Source organism: Crotalus tigris, unplaced genomic scaffold, assembly GCF_016545835.1.
Source record: "Crotalus tigris isolate CLP2741 ecotype Arizona unplaced genomic scaffold, ASM1654583v1 scf7180000017722.570129, whole genome shotgun sequence".
Taxonomy (NCBI): Eukaryota; Metazoa; Chordata; class Lepidosauria; order Squamata; family Viperidae; genus Crotalus; species Crotalus tigris.
This window is the reverse complement of record NW_024096591.1, coordinates 244,794-268,060: the sequence shown is the minus strand read 5'-3', so window position 1 is coordinate 268,060 and position 23,267 is coordinate 244,794. Positions and strand designations below refer to the sequence as shown.

General features: G+C 35.7%; 1 protein-coding gene across 5 annotated transcripts in view; it reads right to left on the bottom strand.

The window, feature by feature from the left end:
• Nucleotides 1–605: 605 nt before the first annotated feature.
• HKDC1 (hexokinase domain containing 1) overlaps nt 606–23,267 on the bottom strand; it is a 78,834-nt gene continuing 56,172 nt past the window's right edge. For 4 of the 5 annotated variants that reach the window (XM_039338869.1, XM_039338873.1, XM_039338872.1 and 1 more), the window contains exons 17-18: nt 21,905–22,138; nt 606–1,423 (exon numbers count right to left, since the gene is read on the bottom strand). In XM_039338869.1, coding sequence (XP_039194803.1) covers nt 1,279–1,423; nt 21,905–22,138 — 379 coding nt within the window. In that variant the 3' untranslated portion in view covers nt 606–1,278. Of the gene's footprint in view, nt 1,424–19,771; nt 19,807–21,904; nt 22,139–23,267 lie in introns of all 5 variants that reach the window. The other variant, XM_039338870.1, reaches the window with a different exon arrangement.

Here is a 23,267-nt window from a genome sequence, read left to right as displayed (position 1 = left end):
GGTGGTGGAAGGGACCTTGGAGGTCATCTAGTCCAACCCCCTGCTCAAGCAGGAAACTCTATACCCTTTCAGACAAATGGCTGTCCAGTCTTTTCTTAAAAACTTCCAGTGTTGGAGCATTCACAGCTTCTGGAGGCAGGTTGTTCCACTGATTAATTGTTCTAACTGTCAGGAAATGTCTCCTTAGTTCTAGGTTGCTTCTCTCTTTGGTTAGTTTCTATCCTTTGCTTCTTGTCCTGCCTTCAAGGGCTTTGGAGAACAGCTTGACTCCCTCTTCTTTGTGGCAACCCCTGAGATATTGGAAGACTGCTATCATGTCACCCCTCATCCTTCTCTTCATTAGACTAGACCAGTGGTGGTGAACCTATGGCACGTGTGCCAGAGGTGGCACTCGTAGCCCTCTCTGTGGGCACACGTGCCATGCCCCGGAGATGGCAACTGTTAAGTCCTGGAAGCGATGGCGAATGAAGAATACACATGTTTCTGGAACAGCTCTTTATTGTGCTTATTTCAAACTCCAACAACGAGCAAAGGCACGCAGGCCTCCTTTTATACGTCCCCATTCCCCAGACAAGATGGCAACATTACTATGCACTTTTCACGCCTTGCGCATGCACGTTTGGTCGGCACCACTCAGTCTGGTCCCAGGCAGCTTTTGCAATTGCCCGGGAACCTTGCAATGTCCCTAGCCTGCATTTGCAGGCTCAGGACACAACACCCCTCCCCCCTTAGCTAGAACACACATGGTACTTGTTCCTCCACAGGGTAGTAGGATTGACTAGATGATTTCTGAGGTACCTTCCAACCTTCATATACTATGAAAAAAAAAATACTGCACTAGATAAACAGCACCAGCTCTTGACATATAGCTATGGTATATTATACTTACTCTCCAATAAGTATTTATGCAATACAAAGGATATTTTAACATTAACCAGAAATTACTAAATTAGGACATAGAGCAGGGATTGTATAAATACACTCAAAAGAAGCAGATTTCTTTAAAACAAATATATGGAACCTGGTCATTTAATATTTTGAATTGTGTTAGGCACAATGAAAAAATATTAAGTGTGGTGTTGTGTATCAGGCAACTTAGGACAACAGAGTCCAAATAAGGCAAAATCTCCATCAGTTTTGACATGACAGACGGTATCCTGTATTCTTTCTGGTCATCAACTGCAGAAATGGACCCTTTTGGATTGATCATGCCACAACTGTGTGTGTAGGAACTTTTATAGTTGATCCTTCTTGCCCACCCAGGTCTGTTAGATCAATTTAATTTTTAACAACTTGGTGCATCTGCTTGGCCACCGCTGTAATTAAGGCTGCTCCTTTCCCACTTCCGTCTTCAGACAGCATAAAAGTTACATCACATTGTGGTGCCAGCTCCTCCACTGTTTCTTGCAAAATCCTAGAAAAGCTAAACACAAGCAAATTTTGACATATACGATGTTTTGCACAGTCCAATTGCAAATGTAATTGTTTACATTGCAAAGACTGGAGAGAGGGGAACACAGAGTGCACAGGACACTCTAAATATCTTGTAATGCTCCCAATCCAGCGAGGGCAAAATTTTACCTTGTGTGCCCAAGTTAAGAGGGTAACTTTTGCTCTCACATCAATTATAAAATATACAGGCAATTGTCACTTAATGACTACATTTGGGGCTGGTAATTCTGTTGCTAAGGGACATAGTAGTTAAGTAAGAGATCCTCTCACACTCTCACAGTGGTTAAGTGAATCACCCACAGTCATTAAGTGAGACATCACATGACCACGATTTGAGATTTCTTTTCCACTGACTCTGCTTGTCAGAAGTTGGCTGTGAAGCTCAGATATGGTGATCATATGGTCACCCACTGGTTGCCTAGCACCAGAATCTCGAACACATGACCACAGGGATGCTGCAATGGTTGTAAGCACATGGACTAGTCATAATGTTACTTTGTCAGTGCCCTTGTGTCTTTAAACAGTTGCTAAACAGGGCAGTCATTAAGTGAGGCCTCCCTGCTTGTTCTTCATAAGAGCAAAGGATTTAAAAATGTTGAAGATGTGACTTTAAATGGCCTGCTTCTAAGCTCCTTCTCCACTGAGGATTCCCTTCAACCTTCTCCTTTTTACCTATTGCTCTGCCAGTCCTTGTTTAGAAGATTATTAATCACAATGTCCATCTCCCTCTCCTTGTTCCTTTCTGATCTTCTACAAGGTTGTATGTAGCTACTCAAATATACATTCCTCATGTATTTCCAGTAAATAAACCTCCTTTTTGTTAAAATTACAACATTACAGGCCAGGCAGAGAGAAGAAGGGCTCCCCACAGCTAAAAATGTTTCCTGTTCCCCGATACAATGAAAATGCAGAAGAATGTTAAAATGTTTTATAGATGGCACTTGCCACCAGCAAGATTAGCAAAAATGTTTTAAAACATGTCAGATAGACAAGTCAGGTACTTATTACCATGTTTGGGGGACATGTGCTAAAGTAAAGAGGTATTGGAAGAAAATACATACTTAGCTAGAAAAGATTTTGGGAAAACATGTAGATTTTAAACCTGAACTTTTTCTATTAGGTATAATGCCAGAAAAGACTGATAAACAAAGCATATATTTGATTTTACATGTAATAACAGCAGCAAGAATTATATTCGCACAGTATTGGAAAAATGAAGAAATACCATCAGATGAAGAAATAATTTAAAAAATCTAGAATGTGCGGAGATGGACAGACTTACTATGAGGTTGAAAGAAAAAGAAGAAACAGAATATTATTAAACTTGGGACTTATTTTATCAATGGCTAGAGAAAAGAATAAAGGATTAGGAATTAAATTTGTATTAGTGAATGTAAAACTGTTGGAATATTCATGAACAGGAAGAGTCATGTGGTAACTCAGTCAGCCAATGTGAAGAAAGTGCTACTGAGTCTGCACAAAAGAGTATTGAGTTAGGAGCTGGATTTCCAGTCTCAGTTTTGTCTCTGGTCTGTCTCTGTAAGAAGTCTTCATTAAGCTATGTTGATGTAAAGAAGAATGGTATTGTAAATATTTTTATATAAATATAAAGTTATTTGAATCAGCTAAATGCAGTCAACTGTGAGAGCTTCTGATTTATTTTTCACCAATAGAGAAATTAAAATTCTCTAACAGGTTATGGGCCCAGAGCTTACTAAGGACTGCATTGTAATTTAAAGCTGGAAGAAATTGCCTGTGTTTAGAAAGTATAAGAACAAGGCAGAATTTTTTCAAGGATTGACTTCTTTTTGATTACTAGTGATTTTCTTTCTAGGGTGAGAAAGGTAAAAATCTTTCCCAGGACCCTTTCAGACCATAGTCCTGTGTGGATGGAGCTATACTTGGAAGATGGGAACAGAAGGCCTTGGAGACTGAATGAGAATTTGTTTACCCGGGGAGAGTTTGTACAAAAATGTAAAGAGTATTTAAAGGAGTTTTTTGCTTTAAATATGAATAAGGGTACATCGATGCCCATGGTCTGGGACGCCAGTAAGGCGTATATGAGGGGAATTTTAATTCATTTAAATAAAGTTTCTAGGGATAAAAGGATACAAAGACGTAGAGAAATAGAAGATGAGATTAAAATAAAAGAAGAAGCGCTTGCTTTTAATCCAACTGATAATAACTTAAAGGTTTCTATAAAGATGCTTAGGGAACAATTTAATATGTTGATGGCAGATGAGGTGGCTACCAATTTGCGTTATATGAGACATAATACTTTTTGTAATGCGAATAAGCCTGGGAGGTGGTTAGCTTATCAGTTACGAAAGAAACAGAAGGCTAGAATTATAGAGAAAGTAAAATATAAAGGTACTGAAGTTTTTCAGCAAAATTTGATTAAAAAGAGTTTTTTTTAGATTTTTACACAAAACTATACTCAAGTGATAATATAAAGGGAATGGATATAGATAAATATTTACAATCAGTACATTTTCCTAAACTTTCTGAGGAACAGCAAAATGGGATGAATTGTTTAATTACTGTGGAGGAAATTGGCTTAGCTATCAAGCAGTTAAAGGTGGGAAAGTCTCCAGGAACAGATGGATTGACGTCGACGTATTATAAAAATTTATATGAAGAAATGTTGGAGCCATTAAAGGAGCTTTTTAATAGTATCTTTCTGGGAGCACAAGTTCCTCCTTCTTGGAAAAGAGCGTTTATATCATTGATTCCGAAGGAGGATCAAGATCTTACAGAGCCTAAGAATTATAGGCCGATATCATTATTAAATGTAGATTACAAGATTTTTACAAAAATTTTGGCAAATAGATTAATGTAGGTTATGAAGGATTTGATTCACAGTGATCAGTCAGGATTCATAACAGGGCGATACATGAAATATAATGTTAGACAAATTATTAACTTAATTGAGTATTTGGATAAGAACAATCAGATTCCTGTGGCTTTTATATTTTTGGATGCTGAAAAAGCCTTTGATCAATTAGATTGGCAATTCTTATTCTCACTGGTAGAGAAAATGAATTTTGGGGATAATTTTTTACATGCACTTAAAGCTATATATCAGCAACAATCTGCTCAAATTGTTGTTAATGGGGGATTGACTGAGACTTTTAATATTGAAAAAGGGACAAGACAAGGATGCCCATTATCTCCATTGTTATTTATTTTGACATTGGAGATTTTGTTGATCCAGATTCGAGAATCAACGGTAATCAAGGGCATAAAGATAGGAAAAAATGAGTATAAATTACGGGCTTTTGCAGATGATTTTGTTTTGATTTTGGAACAACCGATTAGAGCGGTTGATTGTCTATTAGAACTTATAATACAGTATGGAAAAGTTTCTGTTTTTAAAGTCAATAACCATAAGACTAAGATATTATCTAAGAATATATTAGCCAATGACAAGGAAAGTTTGGTTAAAGCCACAGGTTTTCAGATGGTGAAAAAGGTTAAATATCTGGGAGTATATTTAACTGCCTCAAATAGAAAACTGTATAAAAATAATTATGAATTATTATGAGCAAAAGTGCAAAAGGATTTAAATGACTGGAAAAAACTGCAATTGTCATTGTTGGGGAGAATTTCAGCTGTAAAAATGAATGTTCTACCAAAGTTTCTTTTCTTGTTTCAGATGATACCTATTTTAAAAAAAGATATAAATTTGGAGGAATGGCAGAAGGGTATCAATAAATTCATTTGGGCTGGGAAAAAACCAAGGGTTAAGTTTAAGATTTTGCAAGATGCCCGAGAAAGAGGAGGACATAAAGCATCTAACTTGAAATTATATTATGATTCAGCCGCCTTAACTTGGATAAGTGATTGGCTTAATTTAACAAATATGGATATTCTTGTTCTTGAAGGGTAGGATTTAATGTATGATTGGCATGCATATTTAATTTTTAATAAGAAAGTGGACCGGGCTTTCAAATCACATATTTTGAGGAGTGCCTTACTTCGAGTTTGGAAAAAGTATTATTATAGGTTAAACTATAAAATACCTATCTGGGGGATTCCTAGACATGCAGTTGAAGGGATTTCTAAGGGGATGAATTTTGATAAAATTTCGTATAAAGAATTATTAACTTGGTCAGGTTCGGATTGGCATTTAAAATCTCTAGATGTATTAAGGCAAGAAAATATTCTACAGTCATGGTTTCAATATTTACAAATAGTGGACAGGTGGACTGTAGATAAAAAAGAAGGAATAACACTAGAAGATGGAAATCTGGTTATTCAGATTAAAGACCAGAGTCAGGCCCATATAAAAAGAATTTACAATGCTTTGATAGAATTAGACTCTGAAACAGAATTGGTTAAAGACTGTATGATTAAATGGGCTCAGAATATCTAGGATCCTAGGACAATGTTGGAAGAAGGAATCTTTGCCTACTTTGCAAGAGTGGTTTTTTAAAGTTTCTTATTTGGCGGAAATGGCAAAGATTTCGGCTTTTTTGAAGGATCAATCGCAAGAGAAGTATTTTGTGGTATGGAAAAAATGGATAGATTTTATACAATATAAGTTGGATATAAAAATATTATTTAGTTTTTTAATAACTTATATTTAAAATTTAAAATATTTTATAGACTTTATTCTTTTTTATTTTTATTTTTTATTTTTATTATATTTTCTTTTATCTTTTTCTTTCTTCTTTTTTTCTTATTCTTTTTTCTTTAAAGCATTTTTCTTTTGGTATTTATGTTTTTCTATACATATATTATTGTTAATTATTTTATAATTTGTTCAATTAAGGGACAGCAAAAGGTAAGAAAGCTCAGGTTTGTGGGCTATGAGCCAGGGTCAAAAGGATATCGCTTTAGCGATGGAAGTAAAAGAATTATAATTTCAAGGTCTGCTAATTTTGCAGAACAAAATTGGGACAGAATTAATGCAAATTCTGGGTACGTCTCACTTAATGACGGTGATCTATTTAATGACAATAACTCATCTAATGATAAAAAAGATATTATAGAAGATGTCAATGTTCAGGGAGGAGAGGCTGAACAAGACATGAAACCAGAAAGACTTGAGACACAGGAGCAGTTAATACCATGTAGGTCAGAGTGATGTAATAAAGGAATTCCACCTGACAGGTATTCTGCCATCAAGGTAAAGGTTTGCAATGTGTGGTATGAGCCAAGAAGTTATAAAGAGGTATTGGCATTACCAAAAGCTGAACAAGAAAGATGGAAGGAGGCCATGGATAAAGAGATGAAATCCATGGGAGACCATGAAGTATTTAAATCAGTGACTTTGCCATAGGGAACCAAAGCTGTGGGTTGTAAGTGGATATATAAGAAAAAGGTATTGCCAAATAATGATATACAGTATAAGGCCAGGTTAGTGGCACAAAGTTTTTCACGATTAAAGAATGTGCTAAGTCAATAGGTCTGATGTCTCTTCCTGTCATGAAGGGAGGAGTGTTGGAATATTCATGAACAGGAAGAGTCATGTGTTAACTCAGTCAGCCAATGTGAAAAAAGTGCTACTGAGTCTGCACAAAAGAGTATTGAGTTAGGAGCTGGATTTCCAGTCTCAGTTTTGTCTCTGGTCTGTCTCTGTAAGAAGTCTTCATTAAGCTATGTTGATGTAAAGAATGGTATTGTAAATATTTTTATATAAATATAAAGTTATTTGAATCAGCTAAATGCAGTCAACTGTGAGAGTTTCTGATTTATTTTTTACCAATAGAGAAATTAAAATTCTCTAACAAAAACTCAGACAACATGTTTGTTGAACAAGTATTATTGAATGTATGAAAAAAATCAATAAAATGTTTCTTTTAAAAAAAAGAAAATGCAGAAGAATGCACTTACTTTGGGAAGAGTTATCTCTGGCATTAGTGACATTCGCCATACATACCCCGACTAATACATTTGCAAACTACACATCCCTTTTGGTTTTGCTTTGGAGATTATAAGACTATAGAAAAGAATATAAAAGCTCTTTTAAATATGCATTATTTGCTTCCATATCCGGGTACTCAAATCAGCATTTTCCCAGCAATTCTTCTATGCAGTGTTGCCTCTCTCATAGTTAAAGTATCTCTTGGTGTCCCTCAGCCATCGCTGAAATAATATAAAGCCTCTTCTAATGATGTCTCAATGGCCAAATGATATGCCATAGAGAGATATACTCATTGGAGACATCCCGGTCCAATTTGCATAATAGGTTTATGAGGTCATAGGGTACATAATAAATATTAAACTTTAACTCTCCCTGGAAGAACTATCCTACTTAACATCCCATCTGTAACTCAAGACAGATTTGCCTGAGGCTATACCAATTGCCCTCAGTCGGTTAATGCCTCCATGTTGTGAATATTTCTTGTTGGCAAGTTAGTTGACTCTCCTTGCTCCTAAGATTGAGAGAACATCCTAAAAAGGTCCAATATGAAGTCACATCTCTAATATTGGACTACAGAATACAATGCTGTATCTACCAAAGTACATTTAAAATTATATTGTAATAGACTTCCAGAGCAGCAATGACTGATCATGGCTCTATTTTTTGTGGAGCCAACAAATGAATGGACCAGCTTCTTGGAATTCCTCTCTGGACTAAGGAGAAGACAAGGATCACCCCTGTTTGGCTCTATAAAGAATCTCCCAGCAGGGAAGGCAGTAGGGATTTTGGAAAGTTCAGAGGCTACATGGACTAGAAAGAATATTTCCTGTGGGGTGTTTAAAAATGTGTAAAATAATATATGAAGTCATTGAATTGTAAGTATTCTTTCTTTCACTGGGAAAGCAAAACAAGAAATTCAAGATCTTTGGCTGCACAAAGATCTCTGTGACAAACTGAAAGACAAAAAGGACAAATGCAAAAAATGGAAAGAGGGGCATATAACAAAGGCCAATTATCAGCAGACAGCCAGAATATGTAAAGATGAAGTCAGGAAAGCAAAGGCTCAGAACAAAGACTTGCAACAGAAATCATGGATAATAAAAAAAAAGTTTCTTCCAACATATTAACAACAAGAAAAAAGTCAAGGAAACTGTAGGTCCACTAAAGAGAGAAGATGGCAAGGAAGTAACAGGCAATAGGGAGAAAGCAAAGCTACTTAACTCATACTTTACATCAGTCTTCACACAAAAAGAAACTATAGCCCAACATACCCAAAAAACCATCACAAAAAATAAATTAAAAACAAAAAATAAAATAAGCAAGAAAATGGTAAGAGAACACCTTTCTGACCTTGACAAATATAAATCACCAGGGCCTGACAGATTACATCCAAGAGTTCTGAAGGAGCTGGCAGATGTTATCTCAGAACCATTGCACCACATCTTTCAAAAATTCTGGAGCACAGGGGAAGTACCTGAGGATTGGAAAAGGTCTGATATGGTTCTCATCTTAAAGAAAGGGAAAAAAACGGACCCAAGAAACTACAGACCAATCAGTTTAACATCAATACCTGGGAAGATCCTAGAAAAGATAATCAAAAAACAGACCTGCGAATAACTAGAAGCAAACAAAATTATAATTAGTAGCCAGCACAGGTTTGTTAAAAACAAATCATGCCAAACCAATCTTATTTCATTCTTTGACAAAGTGACTAAACTAATAGACCAGCGAAATACTGTGGATGTAGTTAGTATACTTAGACTTCAGTAAGGCATTTGATAAAGTAGACCATAGCCTACTCCAGGGGTGTCAAACTGCTGGTCCATAGGCTGGATGCATCATGCCAAAACTGCGCCCACCCCAGCTCCGGCAATGGGGAAAAAGTCACGATACGTCACGGCACATCAAGTGATGTGGTGAGTTTGATATCCCTGACCTACTCCTTGGTAAACTAGAAAAAGGTGGCAGAGACAACATCACCACCAGATGGATCTGTAGCTGGCTGGCAAACCAAACTCAATGAGTAGTCCTCAATGGCACTACATCCACATGGAGAGAAGTAAGCTGTGAGATACCACAAGGTTCCATCTTAGCCCCAGTACTCTTCAGTATCTTCATCAATGACTTAGATGAGGGAATTGAAGGGGAACCTATCAAATTTGCAGATGACACCAAACTGGCAGGAGTAGCCAACATCCCAAAAGACAAACTCAGGATCCAAAAAGATATTGACAAACTTGAACAATGGGCCCTATCCAACAAAATGAGTTTCAATGTGGAGACAAGAAAAGTTTTACATTTAGGCAGGAAAAATCAAAGGTACAATTACAGATTGGGCAAGACCTGGCTTAAAAACAGTAACTGTGAGAGGGACCTTGGAGTCCTAGTGGACGATCACTTATGAGCCAGCAGTGTGCAGCAGCAGTCAAAAAAGCTAATACAATCGTGGGTTGTATAAACAGAGGCATAGAATCAAGATCACGAGAGGTGTTAGTACCGCTTTATAAAACTCTAGTAAGACCACACCTGGAATACTGCAGCCAATTTTGGTCACCATATCACAAAAAAGATGTTGAGAGTTTGGAAAAAAATCAGAGAAGAGCAACTAAGATGATCAAAGGCCTGGAGACTAAAACATATGAAGAACAACAGCAGGACTTGGGTTTGGCTAGTCTAAAGAAAAGAAGAAATAGAGGAGGCATGATAGTAGTATTCCAGTATTTGAGGGGCTGCCACAAAGAAAAGGGGTCACGTTATTCACCAAAGCATCAGAGGGCAGGACAAGAAACAATGGTTGGAAACTGATCAAAGAGAGAAGCAACCTGGAATTGAGGAAAAACTTCCTGACAGTGAGGACAATCAAGCAGTGGAACAGCTTGCCTCCAGAAATCATGGGCGCTCCATCACTGGAGATTTTTAAGAAGAGGCTAGACAAACACTTGTCTGAGATAGTATAGGTTGTCCTGCTTGAGCAGGGGGCTGGACTAGAAGACCCCCAAGTTCCCTTCCAGCTCTGTTCTGTTCTGTTCTGCTCTAAAGCTTTGTTGATTGGAAGACTGGCTGGAGGGAACCAGAAAGAACAAAAAAAATTCTTAAAAGAGAACAGACCCATAAATGCAATGGAACAACACTATTTGACTGTAGAAGAAATTAAGGCTATTTGGGACAATATACTCAGAAGTTGTTTACAAGATTGTTTGATACTAAAACAAGGATATAGATTAACAACAGAATTTATTGGATAAAACAGATTTAAATGTGGATTTGAATTTTTTAAAAATGCTGGGGTGCAAAAGTGATATGGAAAAAGATGCTGTGGACCTGAAAATGGATTTTAAAATGCTAAGAGTATAAAAGTGATATGGATATGGAAAACCATGCCAAAATGGATTTACAAATGAAACAAACTGATGTCTTAATAAAGGGATCTGTGGGAAGTCAGCCACCCAGAGAAGGAAATATTAAAAGGGCAGAAAAATATATTTCCTCAAAGGATCTTAAAGAGGCAGAAAAGCATGCCCAGTTTTTCTTAATAGCCCCAAGTCTCCCTCCCCCAAGCAGAAACCAGCTCTGTAGAAATGCAGCTGGAGGCCCCAGCTAGAAGATCAAGAAGACAAAGACACCTAAAATCTACATACCCCACCAAACTCTAAGACAGGACATAATAGGATTAACACACAGATACCAAAGCGCACACTCAGACTCAGGTCAAAGTTCTTGCCACAGGAAGCAACTCCAAACAAAAGGTTCCAGAGGGTATAAAAACCCACTCCCCACATGTGCTCAGCCCTTTTTTTTCCTCTCTCTTCTGCCAGAGCCATCTTTCTGTCTGGGTTCAATAAACTGCAACCTTCTTTCTAAAGCAGTCACCATGTTGCTTATCCCTGGCTTGGACTGAACCATGATGAAGACTTTTCCTTCAACAGATCAAAAAAATAATAAAACAACAGAGTGACTTTGAAAATCTTTTTTTTTTTGGGATTTACAAAAGGGATGTGTAAAATCAATGAAACTTTTTCTGAAAGGAGGCAGAAAGGAATTACTAAGCTATTCCTGAAAGGAGACAAAGAGAAAATGATTACAAATCAATTTGTGAGACACTATTGGATAGGACTAAAGACCAACTTTTTATTTATTTATAAAGTGGGTCTATTTGTTCAGGATTAAAATATACATGTTGTAGTTTCTCACAGCTGTTGATGGTATTTCCTTTGGACCAGGACTGAATGACAAGGCTTTAAAGATCTGTTTATAAGTAGAATTAACAAAAAATTAAGATGGTCCTTGAATAAATCTATACTGAAAGAAAAATAATTTATACAACTAGCGACAAGTGAAATGGATTTTTTCTTCAAAATAAACAAGAAAGAAGAAACATTGCTTCAAAATGTGTGGGATACGGCTAAAGGATATTTCAGGGGGCTGGCTATAACCTATACTGTTAAAAAAAATAAAGAAAAGAAACAACAACAAAGTTGAAGGAAGAATTCAGAAAGTTAGAATCAGAATTACAAATAGATCCACAAAAGAAAATACTTAAGAAACAAATGGAGATAATAAAACATAAATTAAATTTAGTCGAGACGGAAATGATGGCTCAACAGATTTAAAAGGGCTAAATAGAACTTCTTTGAAAATGCCAACAAGCCGGGGAGATGGTTAGCATGTAGATTGAAAAAAGAAAAAGAGAAAAAACTGATAGACAAGCTACAAGATACAAAAGGTGAATTACAGTTTCAAAATGATACAATTAAAAAAATTATCAAAGGTTATTATGAGATACTTTACAAAGCAGAGGAAATTCCAAAAGAAAAAATACAGCAGTATTTAAAAAAAAGCAGATTTACCAAAAATCTCACAGAATATTTGAAATATACTAAATGGAAAAATATCAGTGATGGAGATTATAGAGGCTATAAAAAGGCAAAAAATTGATAAGACTCCAGGTCCAGATGGATTACCTGCAGAACTTTATAAATCATTACAAGATGTATTAAGTCCTACTTTGAAAGACCTATGTAATGAAATACTCCTGGAGCCTAAAATACCAAATACATGGACTGAAGCCAACATTACTTTAATACCCAAAGAAGACTCTGACCTAACACAAATAAAAAACTACAGACCAATATCGCTATTAAATGTAGACTATAAAATTTTCACCTCAATAATAGCAGAAGGACTAAAGAAATTTTTGATCGAATTTATACATATAGACCAAAATGGTTTTCTATCTAAAAGACAGATAAAAAAATAATTTAAGAATGATTCTTGATGTGTTAGAGTACTATGAAATTCATCCAGGGAAACAGATGGCTTTAATATTCCTTGATGCACAGAAAATGTTTGACAATGTAAACTGAGAATTCATGTTTCAGCAACTTGCGGAAATGGACTTTGGAGAAAACTTTATAAATGTAATTAAAACAATTTATTGTAAACAAACAGCCAAAATAATTGTAAATGGAGATTTCACAGAAAACTTTAACATTAAAAAAGGCACAAGACAAGGATGCCCACTATCTCCATTATTATTTATACTAACACTGGAAGTATTGACTAGAAACATCAGACAAGATATAGAAATTGGGGAGCTTTCGGTACGGGGCGACGGCGATGGCGGCTAATTTTTAGCCGTCCAGCTGGGAAGGTGTCAGAATCGCGGAGCACAGCGCGTATCAGCTGGCCCGCGGTTCGCAATTCCCTTCCCGGGCAAAGGGAAGGGATAGAGAACGCAGGAGTAGAGGTAGAACCCCTGAACCCCCTCTGGATTTATTCCTAGAGGGGGTGAAAGGAGTGTTCCCTCGGAGCTCCTGCTGATCTCCGCCTCCCAGCTGTTTTTGCTTCCTTTGAAGCAAAAGAAACCGCCGCCTCTATCTCCGTGAATATAACGTCTTGGTGAGTAACTTTTAAACGGACAGAGCGGATTGAAGGATTTTTTTTATATAGTTTAGGGTTTTATTTATTTATTTATTTTTAGTTAGTTTTGGTTAGTTTTGGTTATTTCTCCTTTGTTCTTTTTTTTGGTACAGAGAGAGGAATTAAGATGGCGTTTTGAAAGTGTCGGAGTTTTTTTTTCCTTCTTTGGTTTTTTTTTACTTTTAAAGGACTGGATTTTAATGATTTTGCTTTTGATATTTCTGCTTTTGGTATTGGATTTTTCCTTTGACTCTTTTCTTTTTTTCCTTTTTGGATTTTTTAAGAGCTATGTTGGTGCTGTTTTTTTGAAAAGAAAAATCTTTTCCTCCTCCCCCTTTCTTGGGGAGAAGGGAAGTGAGAACGGTGTCATATAAAATGGCTTCAAAGAGACAGCTGCCTTCGACAACAACCAAGGTGGTTTCTTCCCCTACAACTCTTACTACACAACCACAACAACAAATTAAACATGTACCACCGGCTCAGCCACCACCCTCCCCTCCTCTGCTAGGCCTGTCAGCACAAGAGGTTAAAGGTATAATGGGGGATGCGATGTCTCAAATGAGAGATGAAATGAAGCAATTTGTTATACAGATTAAATCTGATATTAAATCTGACATTAAAGAAGAGATAAGTGGGATAAAGGGCTTATTAGAAGCTAATAATACCATCTTGCGACAAGATATAGTTGCAGCAGTATCAGGCTTGGCTACGGTGGTGGTGAAGCTGGATGCAAGACTGGAGGAAGTGGAAGATAAAGTTGACTCTTTTGATGATAAAATTCAAGATGTGGAAAGGAAGGTGGAGACTTCGCAAGAAGATATTCTTATGTTTCAGTACAGACAGATGGAGTATGCCTTGAGGATTAGAGGCCTCAAGGAAGATATGAATCAAGATTTGATGGAGATGGTGCTTACTGACTTAGCTGTTGCTCTGAATATGGATAAAGGAGAATTACGCAGAGAAGTGGAAAAAATTTATAGAGTCAATTCTTGGATTGCGAAGCAGAAGAATTTGCCCAAAGATGTGGTGATTTATTTTACAAAGAAGTCTCTGCGTAATGAAATTGTACAAACTTTTTATAATAAGAGATTCCAGATTGCTACTCAAGATATTATTATCTTAAAGGAAATCCCATCAAAGATTTTAAGAAACAGGAAAGATTTTTCTTTTCTAGCTAATGAGCTTAAAACCAGATTGATGCCATTCAGATGGGAAATCCCGATGGGTATTGTTCTGAGCCATGCGGGGACACGTTATAGATTGAATACGGTTGACAAAGCCAGAGAGTTTTACAACACGGTCCTGGGTGCAGGCTCAGCTCCACCTGTTCAGAAATCCTTGAGTGGCAAAGAGTCGGAGCAGCAACCTGAGGCATTAGGTTTGGTCTCCGCTGGGATGCTGCAAGCTGAATGGCAACGTCAAACGGAGGTTAAAGAGCAGAGGATGACCCGCGCAGCTTATAGACGTAAAGAGAAGGAGCAACGTAAGAAAGAGGCCAAAGAAGCTTCTTCTGAAAGTGCATCGCCGGTGGGAGGAGCAAGACCCAAGAGTTATGCAACACATGCAGCAATGGCAGATCTCAAAGGTGTCTTCTCCGGGCTCCTGGCCAAGGGAGATGGCAAAGTTTCTGACCTGGAATGTTAATGGATTGAATTCTCCTCAGAAAAGGAAAATTTTTTTTTACTATTTGAAGCAACATAACAATGATGTTATTTGTTTACAGGAGACTCATATTTTACTTAAGGATCAGAAATATTTAGTTAATGCTCGTTTGGGATCCCATTTTGTATCTTCTGCTCCTGGCAAAAAGGGGGGAGTTGTTATCTATGTGAAGCAAAATTTGCCAGCTTGTCTGGTAGAATCAGATCCCCAAGGAAGATATGTGATGATTGAACTTGGCTTGTATGGTAAGAAAGTACTTATAGTGGGACTCTATGCACCAAATCAGCAACAGGAACAATTTTATAGGTTGTTACATCAAAAAATAACTTTGCTGGACTATAGATCCGTGGTATTAATGGGTGATTGGAATGGTGTCTTAGATATACAAAGGGATAAGAAAGGTTCTTCTCCTTTTTTTAAACAAGCAAAATTACCTAAAGCTTTTTTTGACATGAATGAGGACTGGGAACTAAGGGACTATTGGCGGGAATGTAATCAAGAGGAGAGAGATTTCACCTTTTTCTCAGATAGACACCAATCCTTCTCAAGAATTGACTTTTTTTTATTACAACAGACTTATATAATAGAGTAAAGAATGTAAAGATTTTTCCTAGGTCGCTGACGGATCATAGTCCAGTCTGGATGGAGCTGATTCAAGAAAAAGAGGAGAGAAGATCCTGGAGAGTGAATGAGAATCTATTTAGACAAGAAAAGAATGTTCAAAAGTTAAAGGAGTGTTTAAAGGACTATTTTGCTTTAAATATGTATAAGGGGACTTCAATGTCAATGGTATGGGATGCAGGCAAAGCATTTATGCGTGGCATCTTGATAAAAATGAATAACTGTCATAAGCGAAAGCAGACTCAGAAACGTAAAGAATTGGAAGATGAAATTAAATTAAAAGAAAAGTCTTTGATCTTAAATCCTTCTGATGAAAGTATTAAAGAATCTGTAAAGTTATTAAGGACACAATTTAATATGTTGTTAGCAGATCAAGCTGCAACCAACTTATTGTTTATGAAACAAAATACATTTTGTAATGCTAATAATCCAGGGAGATGGTTGGCTTACCAGCTAAGAAAGAAACAGAGACAGAGAATAATAGATAAAATAAATTATCAGGGTAAATTAGTTTCTCAGAAGGAATTGATTAAGAAATCTTTTTTGGACTATTATCAAAAATTATATAAATCTACCAATGTTCAAATTTTAGATATAAATAAATATTTAAATGAGGCTAGTTTTCCCAAACTGACAGAGGATCAGAAACAGGAAATTAATGGCTTAATTACTAAGGAGGAAATTGTGTTAGCAATTCAACAATTGAAACTAGGGAAAGCACCGGGTACGGATGGGTTAACAGCTGTTTATTATAAAGCCTTAATGGAGGAGATGACTCAGCCATTAGGTGATCTTTTTAATGCTATTTTACAGGGTCTAGAGATTCCTCCTTCATGGCGTAGTGCTTTTATATCATTGATTCCAAAAGAGGATCAAGATCTTACTTTACCAAAGAATTATAGGCCTATATCTCTTTTAAATGTGGATTATAAGATATTTGTAAAAATTTTAGTAAATAGGCTCATGAGGGTTGTGCATTATCTTGTGCATAAAGATCAATCTGGGTTTATATCTGGAAAGTACATGAAAAATAATGTTAGACAAATTATTAATTTATTAGAATATTTAGACAAGAACAACCAAGTTTCCGCAGGGCTGATATTTTTAGATGCTGAAAAAGCTTTTGATCAACTGAATTGGCATTTTATGTTAAGAGTAATGGAAGAGATGAATTTTGGTGAAAAGATAGTACAAGCTCTTACGGTAATATATCAAAAACAAACGGCACAACTTATTGTTAATGGAGGGTTGTCAGAGGTTTTTACAATAGAGAAAGGTACTAGGCAGGGATGTCCATTATCACCGTTGTTGTTTGTTTTAACATTGGAAATATTGTTGATCAAAATTCGAGAGTCGCAGGAAATTAAAGGAATAGAAGTTAACAAAAAAGAATACAAGTTAAGAGCTTTTGCGGATGACTTGGTTGTTACTTTGTCGCAACCTACTTATTCTGCAGAAAAGTTATTACAACTGATTCATTATTATGGTGTGGTTTCGGGTTTTAAGATTAATGTTAATAAGACTAAAATTTTACCTAAAAATATGACTAGTCAGGAGAAGCAGACTTTGGTTAACTTGACGGGTTTTGAAATTGTTAATAAGGTAAAATATTTGGTGGTGATGCTATCTGTTTCTAACGCAAAACTATTTAAAAATAACTATGAAAGGTTGTGGGTTAGGGTACAGAAAGACTTGAAGAATTGGGAGAAGTTGCAATTATCCCTCATGGGAAGAATTGCAGTGATAAAAATGAATATTCTACCCAAGTTTCTCTTTTTGTTTCAAATGTTACCGATTTTGAAGAATGAGATTAATCTAAGTGAATGGCAGAAAGGCCTTAATAAATTCATTTGGGCAGGGAAAAAGCCAAGGGTTAAGTTTAAAATTATGCAAGACTTCCGTGAGAGGGGTGGACTCAAGGTACCGAATTTGAAATTATACTATGATGCGGTGGTTCTAACACTAATTAGTGATTGGGTAAATTTGACAAATCCTGAGATACTCCATCTAGAGGGATGGGATTTACTTTTTGGGTGGCATGCCTATTTAATATTTAATAAAAAAATGGATTGGGTCTTTAAAGCTCATATTCTAAGAATTTCTTTACTTAGGACTTGGAGAAAATATTATAAAAGTGATTTTAAAGTACCATTATGGGCTATACCTTGGCATGCGATAGAAGGAATAAAAAGAGGTGCTAAAATGGATATGGTGTCTTATAGACAGCTACTTAGATGGGATGGACAAAACTGGCAGTTAAAATCACAGGAAGAGTTAGCACAAGAGAATATTATTTACTCTTGGTTCCAATATAGGCAACTAGTAGATAGATGGAAGGTGGATTGTAAGGTGGGTTTTCTTAGAGAAGATGAAAATTTTATTAAGCAAGTGAAGGATCAAAGACAAACCCACATTAAGAGGATTTATGGGGTTTTAGTTGAATTGGACTCAGAAACGGAACTAATTAAAGATTGTATGATCAGATGGGCGCAGAACTTTGGTGAGCCAGTTCCATTGGACACCTGGGAAACCATCTGGGTGAGAAATGTCAAATTTACACAAGCACAGAACTTAAGGGAGAATTTTTACAGAATGTTTTATAGATGGCACCTTGATCCACAAAAAATGTTTCTTATGTACCCTGACCTACAACCTAAATGTTGGAGATGTGGTTGTATGGATGCTACTTTTTATCATATTTGGTGGTCGTGTAGAGAGATAAAAGCATTTTGGATTAAGATATGGTGGAATATCCAGAGAATTTTTAGAAGGAGGATAAAATTTACTCCGCAATTATTTTTGTTGGGTATAGTTACTGATTGTGATACAAAGGAGGTTATATTGATGTTAAATTTGATTACAGCCGCGAGGCTGTTAGTAGGACAATATTGGAAGAAGGAATCTTTGCCTACATTGCAGGAATGGTTTCTTAAAGTGTCTTATTTGGCGGAAATGGCAAAGATTTCGGCTTTTTTAAAGGAACAAACGCAAGAGAAATTTCTTGCTGTTTGGGATAAATGGATAAAATTTATACAGTTTAAACTGGATATAAAAATATCATATAGCCTTTTCATAATCTTTATTTATATATATATAAATATATATTTTAATGTTATATTTTCTTTTTTTTTTACAAATATAATTTTTTTAATTGTTTTTTAATTAAGCCTATATTCTGCTCTGGGAAGCTCGGGGGGGGGAAGGGGGGGTGTTTGGGTGGGGGTTGGGGAAGGGGGGTTTTGTTGTGTAATGTTTAGGTTTTTTTTGTATATGTTGCTTTTTGTTTTTGTACTGTTTTGTTCTTTTTGTAAAACTTATAAAACTTTTTAATAAAAAAAAAATATAGAAATTAAAGGACTGGAGATAAAAGATGAAAAATATAAACTACAAGCATTTGCAGATGACTTGGTTTTCATATTGGAAGATCCATTGGAAACAAGCACTAAACTTATGGAGAAAATAGAAAAAAATTGGAGAAGTGGCAGGGTTGAAAATAAACAGAGAAAAGACTAAAGTGCTAACAAAGAATCTAACAGAAAAACAAAAAATCATCTAACAAAAAAACCCCAAATCTTCAAATAGTTAAAAAAAGTCAAATATGTGGGAGTTTATCTAACAAGATGTGTAACAATAAAAGAAGGTTATAAGATTAAGATTGCTAAAACAAATAAAATTGGATCTGGAAAAACTTACAACTTTCAATGCTAGGGAGGATGGCAACAGTGAAAATGAATATCTTACCAAAAATACTCTTTTTATTTCAAATGATTCCTATAAGGCTGGGAAAAGCATTTTTTGATGAAGTGAATACAACAATATTGAAATTTATCTGGCAAGGAAAAAAAGCTAGAATTAGACTGAAAATACTACAAGAAGCAGAAGAAAGTGGAGGATTTGGACTGCCGGACTGGACGTTATATTACCAAGCAACTATTTTAACATGGCTTAAAGAATGGATAATGCTTAGAGATATATTATATCTAGAGGGGCATGACCTACAAATCGGTTGGCATGCCTTTCTGTGATATGGGAAGAATAAAACACATAGGTACTTTCAAAACCATTTTATAAGAAATGCACTTCTTTCAGAATGGGAAAAAATAAAAGCAAAAATTTATATTAAGATACCTGGATGGCTTTCAACAATGAAAACTTTCGCTTACCCAAATTTAATTAATTACAACAAAGTTGTGACTTATAAAGATATTTTGGACAATGAAGGAAAATTGAAAGACAGACAAGACTTACAAGAACAAGGTATTGATCTGTCATGGTGGCCATATCTGCAAATTCCAAAGAGATATGAAAAAGATGTTAAAATAATGGGATTTTATAAGGAACAGACAGAATTTGATCAGATACTGTTAAAAACAGATGAAAAGCTGATTAAGAAACTCTATAAATTTCTGTTAAACTTAAAGATGGAGGAAGAACAAATTAAAGAAACGATGATAATATGGGCAAAGAACTTTGGATATAATATAAAATTAGAAGACTGGCAAAAGTTACGGGAAAGAAATGTTAAATTAACTAAAGCAGTGGCATATATAAAAAAACTTATATAAAATGTTTTACAGATGGCATATGACACCAGTGAGATTAGCAAAAATGTTTAAAAATAGTTCAAACAAATGTTGGAAATGCAAACAAAGACCAGGTACTTACTATCATATCTGGTGGACATGACAAAAGCAAAAAGATTTTGGGTAAAAATACATTTGTGGTTGGAGAAAATGACTAAAAAACAAATAGATTTTAAGCCAGAATTATTTTTGTTAAGAATAATAGGAGCAAATTATAAGAAAGATTGTATATATTTAATTTTACACATACTAATTGCAGCAAGAATTGTATTTGCCCAACATTGGAAAAATGAAAATTTACCAACTGAAGAAGTATTAATTAAGAAAATTATAGAGTGTGCAGAAATGGACAGATTGACTTTAAAGATAAAAGAGAAAGAAGACTCAGTGTATTTTAGAACATGCAATAATTTCTATCAGTGGCGAGAAACATGAGTTAGAGAGAAAGGAATCTGGTATGTAACTTTGAATATATATTAGTAAGAAGAAGACTATTGAGCAATTAATTAATATATTATTTATGATAATTAACTATTATCTGTTATTTCTTGTTAAACATATGAACCCAGACATTATGCTGTTTGCTAAATATTAAGAATGTTATTTGGAAAAACCCCAACCCTAACCCTAGCCCAATCCCACCTTATTCCTAACCCTATAAAAACTAATAAAATTTATATAAAAAAAGATCTGTTTATAAGTGAAGAGAGAATTCTTTTGCCTCCTTTCTTAATTAAAATATATACGTTAATATTACTGGTAGCTCTCAGTAGACTTTTGCTGATTAGGACTGAATCATATATTTTTGCAACTTGATTATTACACAGGATGAGATATGGGGAAAAGTTTTTTTTTAATTGAAGTATTGGAGAAAGTGTCAAATTATTCAGATTGTTTATACTAGTCTAGAGGAAGGAAGGAGTCATATTTTACATTTCTTCTTTTTCTTTTCTTTTCTCTTCTCTTTTTTCAATTTTCTTTTTCTTTAATTTTTATATTTTATTTATTTTGTATTATTTTTTATCTTTCCATTTATAAACTTTAATAAGATTATTGTAAAAATATAAACAATATAATAAATATTCAATGGATAATATTGAAAACTTCAAAAAATAGTAAGAAAGCTTATAAATAAATTATTTAGCTGATTAACTGATGCTAGAAAATTTCTTAAGACTATTTTCAGGTGCATTAGTAAAGCAGAACACCTATAAAATATTCATGATAGTCTTCTAACAATGAAAGTGATATTGCATTTCTTTAACAATAAGAATTCTTACACCGCCTTTGGCATAACAGAAGGCTTCCATTTTAGCATTCTGATGGAGTACATATTCATGGAATTTTCCATTCATAAAAAGTACATGACAATTGATTTAAAAATTCTCTTTTTCAGGCGGATGGCAATACAAAGATTAATCTATGTATGTGCAACAATCTGAATTTGAAGGGGAAAAAGAATTTGGAGAGTGGATGGTTGTGTCTGATTCTGTTATTATATTATAATATACTGGTACTATACTATAATAATAAAGTGGTATTCCTGGAATCTCTATGGGAGTATTTCTCAACCTCAACAGTTTTAAGATGTGTGGACTTCAGTTCCCAGAATCCCTCAGCTGTCAAACTGGCTGGGGAATTCTGGGAATTGAATTCCCCACATCTTAAAGTTTTTGAGGCTGAGAAAACTGCTCTGTGGTGTCTGCTCCTTGAACTGGAGGGCTGGTGCTGATTAGATGGTCTTCTTCAAGACCAGTACAATTAAAGGCAACAACCAAAGAGATGCTTAAATACTCACTGTGGATGGAGCTTGTATAAGGTACCATCCACTCCGATGGTAGTTTTGAGGCGCTCAACTTTCCTGTTGTCACGTATCTTCTCAACAACAGCAGCCAATCCTGCTCCACAGAGCTGGGCAGCTCTTTTTGAAACACAACCACACACTTCTTTCACAATGATGCTGTCATCACAAGTCCCATCCAGCCCGAGTTGTTGCAGGATTCTTCTCACTTGCAGCAGGGCAAGACGATCACTATGCTCAGCCAAAATAGAACAGACCCTTTTAGATTACTCAAAACAGTACTTCTTAGAAAGAACTAGAAAGCTGCATTTCTGCTTTTTAAGAAATATTTTGCTGGTATGTTGGTTCCTTAGCACTATATTCCTCCCACCTATGACTATGGTTCCTTTTAAAGCAGGATTTAGAATGATTGATCATGTGCCATCAAGTTATTTATGACACCTAGCAATCACATAGACCAGGGGTCTTCCAACTTGTCCCTTTTATGACTTGTGGGCTTCAACTCCCAGAATTCCTCAGCCAGCATGCCTGTCATAAATGTCATAAAAAGGCCAAGTTGGAATACCCCTGACATAGACAGACGTTCTCCATGATTTAAGAAGGCACTTTGTCTGAATATTACATGCTACTCTTACCTTATGTCACAACACCCTGAAATACAACCCAAAATAATTCTTGAAACGTTTAAGATGACATTGCCATCACCAGCAGAAGAAAACATCTCCTTGTCCAGATATTCCTGAACAAGGGCTCCCAGGAGCCACAGAAAGCTAAAACCTGGAAGGCTATAGATTTAAACTCCTTTGCAAAACAGTCTGTCTGTCCATCTGTCCGTCCGTCCCTTCCTCCCTCCGTCCCTCCCTCTCCCTCTCATAATATATTAGATGATAGATGATTTAATAGATGAGAGAGAGAGAAAAAAAAACTTCAAGGAAAGGCTCATGTATTCATCAGAAATCACCTTTCTCCCCCTATTCAAGTCAGATCCAACTTCTGGTGACCACCTGGACAGGTCAATGCAATTTTGTAGGGAACATCTGCGGAAATAGGATTCCTATGGCTAAGAAAGTGACTGATCCAAAATCACCCCATAGACTTCTACATGTAAGGCAGGACTAGAACTCATGTTTTCCTACTCCTACTCCAACAGCTTAACCATTAGACCTGTAAGCCAAGGACAGACAGAGCCTTGGGCGGAGTCAAGAGAGGAATCAGCTTGGAGTTGTTACTTTTCCACAAGAGTTAAGTCTGTTAACTCTTATCTAATGCCAATTTATTGCTGACCATTAGTTGACGATTTCTGTGTATAGACGTGAGCAAGAAACTTAACGTGTAGTCTTGATTCTTTGTGTCTGAGAAG